Source organism: Caenorhabditis briggsae, assembly GCF_000004555.2.
Source record: "Caenorhabditis briggsae complete genome, chrIV, whole genome shotgun sequence".
Taxonomy (NCBI): domain Eukaryota; kingdom Metazoa; phylum Nematoda; class Chromadorea; order Rhabditida; family Rhabditidae; genus Caenorhabditis; species Caenorhabditis briggsae.
In genome coordinates, this window is record NC_013487.2 from 12,841,380 (window position 1) to 12,851,729 (window position 10,350).

At 38.2% G+C, this 10,350-nt stretch overlaps 2 protein-coding genes across 2 annotated transcripts in view; one reads left to right on the forward strand and one right to left on the reverse strand.

Moving 5' to 3' along the window:
* Positions 1 to 1,954: 1,954 nt before the first annotated feature.
* Positions 1,955 to 8,272, forward strand: CBG08295 (the record flags this gene model as incomplete). Its single annotated transcript, XM_045236074.1, has 7 exons — positions 1,955 to 2,037; positions 2,370 to 2,468; positions 3,974 to 4,049; positions 5,710 to 5,849; positions 5,893 to 6,347; positions 7,311 to 7,474; positions 8,033 to 8,272. 7 exons carry the CDS (start codon positions 1,955 to 1,957, stop codon positions 8,270 to 8,272), a joined length of 1,257 nt encoding a protein of 418 aa, XP_045093734.1.
* Positions 8,273 to 8,471: 199 nt separating this feature from the next.
* CBG08294 overlaps positions 8,472 to 10,350 on the reverse strand; it is a gene marked incomplete at both ends in the record, with an annotated part of 3,919 nt that continues 2,040 nt past the window's right edge. Inside the window, 4 exons of the mRNA XM_002634458.2 lie at positions 8,472 to 8,810; positions 9,230 to 9,700; positions 9,748 to 9,975; positions 10,056 to 10,187. Coding sequence (XP_002634504.2) covers positions 8,472 to 8,810; positions 9,230 to 9,700; positions 9,748 to 9,975; positions 10,056 to 10,187 — 1,170 coding nt within the window. The remainder of the gene's footprint in view (positions 8,811 to 9,229; positions 9,701 to 9,747; positions 9,976 to 10,055; positions 10,188 to 10,350) is intronic.

Below are 10,350 nucleotides of genomic sequence, written 5' to 3' on the forward strand. Positions count from 1 at the left end.
GATCCTATAAGAGGTATCAAACTTTTGCCAACTGATAAAATGCTCGTCACAGTATCAGCAACATTTTCATAGTTTACACATTTTTAATATTTCTTACAGAAACTTATTGTGAGATAATCGAGCTTAAAGTGGACGTATAAGGTGGCGTTCATTACGGTATCGCATGAGAAATATCCCGAAGCTAATGAATATTTTTATGACAAAGCTCTACCAACATTTCTATATCTTTCTTGAAAGCCGAAATGATTTCCCATTACCGTATTACGGTAATGGGAAATCATCGGAATCTAGATTTAAAAAGCGTAAAATTTGTAATAGAAGATCCTCCAAATTTTGACTTTCAGCCGATATTTCTTGGCTCCTATGCGAGATGTTAAGAATCTGTCAACTGATAAATTGTTCATCATAATGTCATCAATACTTTTTCAGCTGATACATTTTTGATATCTCTTATAGGAAACGAGATAATTGAGCTCAAACTTGACAGTGTGGGGGCTCTTTTATTACAGGTTTCGCGAGTTCTATTCGAGCTTTTTAGATCTTCAGTCGCGCTTCATGAGCTTAAATATTACTATCCGGATTTATTTTTATCCAATATTCTTATAATTTTCTCTAGGATCTAGTGATTCTGAGAGTCTCCTCTACCTTTACTCCCATTCATCTTTCCTGGAACATCATTCCTCTCATTTTTCTTCCTCCCAACGTCACTATTTTTTTTTGTTACTAAAACATCATCTTTTCCCCCATTCCCAAACCACCAAATATATCATGTTTAATAGCTCCAGGAGACCCTCTTCTCCTCTTTTTCCTTTTTTTTCCATTAGTCGCCCTTGACACCCTCCCTCTCTTTTCTATTCCACCCCCACCTTGTTGGTGCTCAATGTCTCTTTTTTTTTATAATGATCATCCATTTTTTCCTATTCTTTTATTTTTCTTTGTGTATAATATGTTTTGTTTTGTTCTTCAGAAAAGAAAATGGGTCTAGGAGGTCCGGATATGATTTTTGGAATCTTCCAGAACTATGTTTCAAAGCTCTGAAGGATTCTAAAGTTCTTCAAAAAATCTTAGGGTTTTAAATTTCCTGGATTTTGAGGTTCTGATCTTCAAGTTAAGATTGGATATTGATAAGAGAAAAATAAATAAACAGGTGAAAAAGTCCAAAAAAAATCTAATTATTCTCAATTCCCTTTTTGGTTGTCCACATTTTGACCATTGATGCATCACAGAAAAAAATTACATATTTTAGGTTTTCTAGCTTGAAGGAATCTTTCAGATTTTTTTCACTCTTATTGTATACGGTAAAACCTATAATAGAAGGATCCACACTGCCAAGTTTGAGCCCAATTATCTGAATTCCTGTGCAAGACAGAAAAACGGTGTCAACTGATAAAATATTTGTGATATTATGATAAACATTTTGCCAGTTTGTTAATTTTTGATATCGTGCACATGAATTGAGATAATTGAGCTCAAACTTGACAGTGTGCTCAGCTTGCGCCACCGTAGCTCAGCTGGTAGTGGCGCGGCACCTCCAAAAGTGGGACCGCCAGTTCAATTCCTCGAGAAACAGGAATTTGAGAAAACCATTTTTTACGCCTCCTCTCCCACCTTCAAACAAGATTCCTGAATTTCAAACGCTTTCATTTTCCGACGTCTTCTATCTTTTTTTGACCTCCTCCTGATCATTCTTGTGTTCTTGATTAATGATGAGTACAGTAATCCCCGCAACTCACTGTTTTCATGTTTCTTCTTGTTGTTTTCACCATCCATCATTCTCCCCTCCTTCTTCTTCTTCTTCTTCTCTTGTTTTCTTCCAAAGTGGGCGGAGCCTAAAAGTGCTCGGCGAGTTCATGCTCTGTTGCATTTCTCCACACTTTCTTTGGTTGAAAAAAGGTCCCTTATGCAGTGAACGGTCCCGGAAATTCTTCGTCATCATATTTCTGTATTTTCTAGAATGGTCCCATTTCAGAATACTATGGAAATGGAGGAGCCGATAAGTTGTTTGACGTCTCCAGAGCAACGACTTTTGGAGGAGAGGTGAGAGATAAGGGGAGGTAGCAGAGAAGCGAGAGTGTCTGGTTTCTTTGCTCTTAGAAGGACCCCGAAGTGTTCAGTTTGAGCTCAATGATCTCAATTCCTGTGCGAGATAGCAAAAATGTGTCAACGGATAAATTGTTCATCATAGTCCGATAAACAATTTATTAGTTGACACATTTTTGATATCTCACACGGGAACTCAGATAATTGAGCTCAAAGTTGAAAGCGTGCTCAGCTAGCTCAGTTGGTAGCGGCACGGCACCTTCAGCGTTGGAACCATAAGTTTAACTCCTGTTTAAGAAAATTGAAATACAAATTTTCAAATATTTCAGGTTCTACATAAACGGAGTATTCGGTACAGTAATCGCAATATTTGGAGTGATAGCCAATGGATTTCTGGCCACCCTATTTTTGACTCGTTCAATTTATCGGTAGGACCTTTTTTATATGTCCAAATGTTTTATATCCGTATAGTAGCGGGTCAAACCCATGACACAGACACACGCAACCTGCGGGGGTCATTTGTCCTCTCAATTTTGCTGATTGGAAGTATGTATTGATGTGAGAATGTAGGAAATGGAGAGACGCAGAGAAGCGAAAAGATTTTGTGCAAAAAGAAGAAGGTTTTCGTTTCGACTGGGAGTGCTATTCTGAGTGACAAATCGTTGGGGATACTATCAGAGAAGAGATGGGTCAAAGAATGTGTATTTGCAAAAAGCGAACACTGGAAATGAGAGATAAGGGAAATGGGAGAGACGCAGAGAGAAAGTAGGGTGTCTGGAAGATCAAAATGATGGGAAATCATAAGGAAATGTATTACACATGTTGTTAGGTACTTCTGACGTAGTTTTATGATTCGCCAGGTAGAACAGAAATCGGGATTTTTTGAGTAGGGGAAGTTTGGGGATTTTCCTTAGTGAAATTGGGATTGAAAATGTAAGTTTTTTGAGTTTCTAGTGAATTCTCGAGTCAGCTCAGGATTTCCAGACTAGAAGACTATGAGATTGTAAGATCAGGTCCAAAACGGAAGGTTTTGAAAATATGTAGAATTCTAAGCATCTTATAATTCTGGTATAGAAAAATTGGATCTGAAGGTCCCATAAAGACAACTACCGTGACCTATAAAAATGTTCGTTTTCACAGTTTTTTTTTTCAAATCTGGAAAATAAAAATGTTTGTAGGTTACTGTACTAGTCGTTGTAAGACCACCAAACTTTTATCAGTTCTAGAAATGTCAGTGTTCTGAAACTAATTATTTAGCAATTTCGAAAATATAACAGATTCTGAATATTGGATGTTTTCCAGACTTTCCTATTCCCAGTAGTCCGAAATTCGGAAATCAGTCGTACATAGAAACTTCGAGATTTCTATTTTTACTCTCTCCTCCCTCCTAAACCAAACTGCGTAGTTTCTAATCATTCTATATTCTACAATGCACGTATCTCCAGAATTAGCTCATTCCTTTGCGATTCCCACGGTACCAGAATATTCCATTTCCTTCTCGAATGCTCATTTTTTAAAGGAGGGGGGACATAAAAATAATTTTCTCGGAATTCGGTTCAAACACGAAATTGTGGACCTAACCGCGCCGCTTCCAGATGAGCTACGGTGTTATAAGCGGGTCACACGGTCAAGTTTGATCTCAATTATCTCAATTCCTGTGCAATATATCAAAAATATGTCAACTGATGAATTATTTATCATAGTATCACCAATATTTTATCAGTTAAAATAGTTTTCCTATCTTGCACAGGAATTGAGATAATTGAGCTCAAACCTTCCAGGTACCGAAATAGAGAGTGCAGAGAAACCAGACAATTTCGCTTCTCTGCACTCTCTCCTTTTCTCATTATCTCTTACCTCTTCTCCGTTACGACAGAATGCGTAACCTGACTTGAGAATTTTCGAAAAACCTCCATTAATCCAATTTTTCCAGAAACTCTCCGTTCTTCTTTCTGGGATTTGTCGCTCTATTCGACACACTGGTTGATGCCACATTTCTACTTTTACTCGTAAGTTTTTTTTCCCCAAAAGATTCCATTTGATGATTTTGAGATGTTTGACTTCTGATTTCCCCCCACCCCAATTTCCCGTTTTTTGCTCATTGTCTTACTCTTCTTCTTTTTCTTTTTTTAGTCCTTAACCCCGTACATGAGGGGGTGCGAAAATGATGAAAATGATGTCCAGAGGGGGTAGAAGAATAGAGTGTTTGTTGGATTTAAAACGCATGAAAAACTGGGGAGGAAGAAAGTAGAAATGGTCACGAAATCGTCGATTTCCGGAAGAGATTCCGGGGAAGACGATGGATTTGCAGAAAAAAAATGGGGACCCTTCCGGACTGTCTGGAAGGAATCTTCGATCCGGAAGGATATGTCTGAGATTCAAGGAATCATGGAATCAGTATATATTGAACTTAGCATTATTGGGATTCTGAAAGTTTTTGATTCTGCGAATTCTGAAAAAGGAAAGGCTGATAACCGTTACCGCCAACACGTCAACTTTGAACTCAATTATCTCGGTTACTATAAGAGATATCAAACGTTTGTTAACTGATAAAATATTGGTGATAATATGATAAATAATTTATCAGTTGAACATTTTTTAGTATCTTCTGAAAGAATGTAGATAATGAAGCTCAAAGTTGACAGTTTGAATGGGCTTCCGATGGTCCGCTGATGGTCCGTTAAATGCCTGCCAGTTGTCCTTCAGCCGCCAACTAGCTATAATTAAGCAAAGGAGCGCTTTTTTTAAAATGAAGTCAACTAGATCTAGATGAGATTTAAAAAGTTAAGAATACAACGAATATCGACTTTTGGAATATACGTTTTTTTGAATCTCTGAACTACTGTAGACCTGATTTCCGGTCATTCGATTTTCAGAATCTCAATCTTCTCGTGCCTCCTCCTTTGTTTCTTTTTTGTTTCTTTTTTCGGCATTCTTTAAAAGGAGTATAGCGTGTCAAGTAGCGCGGCGTCCATCACAAAGGGTCCCACTAATCCTTTTTCCTTTTTTTGATGCACCACTGATACCAATGGGACTACCTTGTTTGGCTTACCAGTAGAAGTTCTCGGAAAAAAAAACACTAGGGATGGGCATTTCTAGGAAAATGAGGTTGGAATTTCTAGACTGATAGATAGTGGGCCTGAAATCAAGTTGAGTTTAGCTAATTGTGCAGAAAAATAGGGGAGAGTAAGAAGATGCCGTACTTGTCCCAATAGAAGCCCACTCTTTCTTTGAGCTCAGTTATCTCAATTCCTATAAGAGATATCAAAAACTGTCAACTAACAAAATGTTTTTGATATTATGATAAACATTTTATCAATTAAGAATTTTTTGATATCTCTTTCAGGAACCGAGATAATTGAGCTCAAAGATCACATATAGGCATAGACTATCGTATTTGCTCAATAATTGAAGCCTATCCTTGATGTGCACTTTGAGCTAAATTATCTCAGTTCCTATAAGAGATGCCAAAAAATTGTCAACAGATAAAATATTGGTGATATTGAGAAAAACATTTTATCAGTTGAAAATTAGCTGATATCTCTTAAAGGAACCGAGATATTTGAGCTCAAAGTATGCATGTAAGGTGAGCTTCTGTTAGAGCAATTTGAATTTGAAGTTAGCGAAATGCACAGAAAATGAAAAAAAAATTTTTCAAAATTTTTTCAGCCACTGGAAGTCAGTTCTGTGTACTACGAGGAGAGTGTGGCCTATCAAATTTGGCTGAAATATGTCCGCCACGTCTATCTGTTCGCTCAAATTGTCAAGATCTCATCGGTATTCTCCTTGATAATGGCTAGTATTGAAAGGTAATACTTTAAAAATTCCGTTTCAAAAAATTCCCTTTTTCAGGTACTGTATGACAAAGCATTGGACATTCGTTGGATTTGAAATGCGTACCCGTTGGATGGTCCTTTTCTTTCTTGTCTGTGCAGCAGTTTTCATTAAGTATATGTCAGAAGAAGCCGTCGTTGTAACCAGAGAAAACTGTTTTGGGTTTCGAAGATGGGCGGTGAAGATTCAGCGAGGAGAGCTTGGTCATATGGGATGGTTGCACTCGCTAGCGATTTTTCTCCCATTTTTCACGCTGATTTTTCTCAATGGAGGAATCGTTCGGATGCTTCGGAAACAAAATGTGCAACAATTGAGGTCCTTGATCGCTGAGCTGACTTTGGGGCATGATTTATCGAAAATTCGAAGGAAGAATTTGAGAAGTGCGACACGGACACTTATCGTTATCATTTCGGCATACCTCATATCAAATTTGTTGAGCTTGATTTTGATTATCACTGATTACTTTAATCCAGGTGAGTTATTGGACTGATAAAAAAAGGGTATTTCTTTAGACATAAGTATCTTGGAAGCACGAAATTTGGTAGAGAAGCTACTGAAACTTTCAAAACTATTCCTCAAGTCTAGGTATTGTTATGATTGCCCAAAGATGAATGGCGTCGTGATTCAAATTTGAGCCCTGTACAACTTGTTATTGTCAATTCAAAAAAATAGCACCGGTGAACACACAAACAAACAAGTAAACAAGGGGGCGGAGCGATCCGCCCCTTTTCGCAAAGGCGCCGCGCAGTTTTTCGGCGGTATTTTAGCGTCGCCGTTTTTCGGTAATTTTTCACCGAATTTTTTCCGAATTCAAGGAAATTCATCGATTTTCTTCTGATTAATCTATGATCTAACATGAAAAATCGTCTTCTTGTATCACAACTATGAAGAAGTGATGAATAATCTGCGGTTAGTCGACAAATAACTCTAAATACTTCTCTGATCGAGTTTTTCAGGTTCTGGCTTGGCTTCAAAAGATATCTTCAAGATAAACACTTGGAAACTTCAGACTAAACAAAAAGTTTGCAGTGGTAATTTATTTATTTATATGATATCAAAGCTTTTCTACCTCTTCTTTCCATCATTGTCTCCTTCGATACGTCACCTGGTCTTGATCTTTTCATTTTTACCCTGAATCGAAGAATATTGTTTCTCAATTGTGTTTCTCAGTTTTTATCCAAACAAAGTTATATATTCCTTCACAAAATCGACGAATTTCCTTGAATTCGGAAGAAATTCGGTGAAAAATTACCGAAAAACGGCGACGCTAAAATACCGCCGAAAAACTGCGCGGCGCCTTTGCGAAAAGGGGCGGATCGCTCCGCCCCCTTGTTTACTTGTTTGTTTGTGTGTTCACCGGTGCTATTTTTTTGAATTGACAATACTCAAATCTCATGCTACTGTATTTGCCCATTTCCCAAGAATGGATTTTCCAGATTATCTCCATGTCCACCATCCGGATCTCAATCGATTGGCGACCGATTCTGCCGCATTACTTACAGTAGTAGGAAATGCGATTCGATGCCCCGCCCACATTTGTAGTAATTCGGAAATTCGAACACAGTTTCGAATTATGTTATGTGGGGAGAGGGAAAAGAAGGTGAGATTTTAGAGGTTTTTAAGCAGAAAATCTTGTAGATTCACATGAAAAGTGAGCAAAAAATTTGAAAAAAAAACAATTTAGAAACTAAAAATTGGACATTTTCGGGGAAATTTCTCGGTTTTTCTCAAATTCTCAAGAGATTTTCTTGATTTTCCTGCTAAATTTTTAGACCTTTTAGTTTATTCAGCTATTCTCAAAGTTGTTCTTTCATTTTCCGAGTTTTTTGTCTGCAACTAGATGAGGGTGGAGGGTGTTCGTGAAGATTACTGTAGATTACTGTAGTTTTATTCCTGCAAACACAATCACTCAAAATGCAGACAAAAAAGCAATTTCTGTTGGCAAAAAACTACAGTAATCTTCACGAATATTGTCCCGTCAATTTTCAGACAATTAAAACCGAAAAAAACGGAATGAGAATCTTCGAATATGGATGAAAAACCTAAAAATGTCTAAAAATTTCGCAAGAAAATTGAGAAAAATCCAATTTTTCTCTGAAATATTTGCAAAAAAACTGAAATTTTTCTTTAAAAAAACTCAAAAATTCCCAATTTTTAGTGTCTAAATTTTTCTTTTATCTGCAAAAATCTGAAAAAAAAACACTCTGAAAATCAAGAAAAGTTATTTTTCCAGGAAGTAAAACAATTAACCGAACGCCGCCGGACCCAAGAAAAGCTGGATAACCCATGGATGGCTCTGATGTGGGTGTCGGCTAATAATCAGTCGTCGGACGACGATCGAGCAGCGTTCATGCCACGTGCCTTCATGAAGAGGCACTCGGCAATTGCTATTGTATAATTAGTGAATTTAGTCAGTCTCTATTGTTTCGGGTTACTGTAATTTACGAGTTTTAATTTGTTGTTAAAGTCATAATTGTCTTAAAGTGATAAAAAATTGAATTTTTCTGAATAAAATCTAGATGAACAATTGATCATTGAAGGGGGAAAAATAAATAAAAACAACACACAAATAAAATAAAAATTAACAGTTTCTTCCTCTACTCCCTCTTCTCTTCTTCCTCTTTCGGCTCCTCGGTCCACGCCAAACGTCTTCTGTAGCACTTCTTCGTGATTCCATTGAAATATCCAAGATAAACTAGAGTGATAGCGCGGAAGACTCCAGCGAGAGCGGATTGGGTCAACGCACGAAATAGAGACTTTTCAGGACACGCTCCAGCAGTCAGACATCCAAGCATCCACCCATCCAGGCCGATGGTAGTAGTGTAGTTTCCGTCAGCGATGTCTTTCAGATGAGCTTCGGCGACGTGTTTCGGTGTGAAGAGGCCTGCGGCGTCGCTCATCAGTTTGGTTTCTTCTGGCATCGTTTCGAGTTCCAGCTGAAAAATCATTTTTTTTTGTTGTCGAAAATTTTCAAGTTTTGTGGATTATTTTTTTAGATTACTGTAGATTACTGTAGAAATTTCCTTGTTGTTTTTTGCCAAGAAAAATTGCCATTTTTTCTGCATATTGACGTGATTGTGTTTGCAAAAAAGCTACTAGCTTCTACAGTAATCTACAGTAATCTTCCCGAATATCATCCCGTCAATTTTCATAAAGAAAACCGGAAAAAAACGGGAAAGAATCTTCGAATATGGATGAAAAACCTGAAAAGTTCTAAAAATTTCGAATATTTGGTTGAAAAACCGAGAATTTTCCGAATTTTTCCAATATAATTTTTTCTATTTTCTGCACAAAATCAAGCAATAAAAATTTGACGAATTTCCTATAGAAGTTCCCCTATTCCTAAAAACCATACCTTGAATCCCTCGGTATCCGTATTGGGTGGATACAACACTGCCACATTGACCTTATACGGTAACAGCTCCATATGAAGAGTGTCAGCGAATCCACGGAGTGCGAATTTGGTTGGCGAGTACGCCGAGTATCCAAAGATGGCAAACTGTCCGGCAGCCGACGAAACGAATGAAATATGTCCGGTTTTTCTGGCCTTCATGTCGTCGACAACAGCACGAGTGGCATAGACAGCACTCAGATAGTTGACTCTCATTTGTTTCTCGAAATCCGTGGCTGGAAGATCACAGAATGGGGCTTGGACACTGTGACCAGCGTTGTTGATGAGGATATCAATGGGACCGAGTTCCTTAGCACATTCATCGAATGCCGCCTTGATAACATCGTAGTCTGCGGTCATGTCGATAGATTTCCATTGAACTTTTTGTTGTTGTCCGCGCTGATCAGCCAGAATTTGAAGTTCTTCACAGGCTTTCTGAAAATTTCAATAGTTAGAGAGAGCAAATACTATTAGATAATAACCTGGAGATCCTTAACATTTCTCGCCACAATCGTCACATGACATCCCCTTTCAATCAGTCCAACAGCCAATTGGTATCCGATTCCTTTGGATCCACCGGTGACAATTGCATGGCGACGGAAGAACGGGAAGTCGCGACGAGATGGGATAGAGAAGAAGATGAAAAGAACGACGACGAGGAAGATAACGAACGCGGCGACTGGGAAGAGCACTAGCCAGGCGAGAGACATCTTAGAAGATCGACGTGGCCGGGGTTTCGGTTAACTGAAAAATTTGAATTTCATCGACTTTTTAAAAGAAACTGTGTCACAGTATGAAGATGTGCGGCGATACGTTGTCCTTGGAATTGGCCTTTCGCCGAGAGCGCCGCCCACACTTGTTGAATTTCGTTGCCGGGGGCGACGACGGATCCACGACGCAGACTGGCGTCGTATTCAGAGATCTGGAATTTTGCAGACTGGAAATAGGAATATTATTCTTGTGCAAAAAATTGGAGTTGTGGCCGAATTTTCACACAAGTTAGGCCACCGTATTTCAAGGAGAATTTTCGAAAACACAGCCGGCAAACGAGTGCTACCGTAACCCAACTATAAATATCTTCGAAA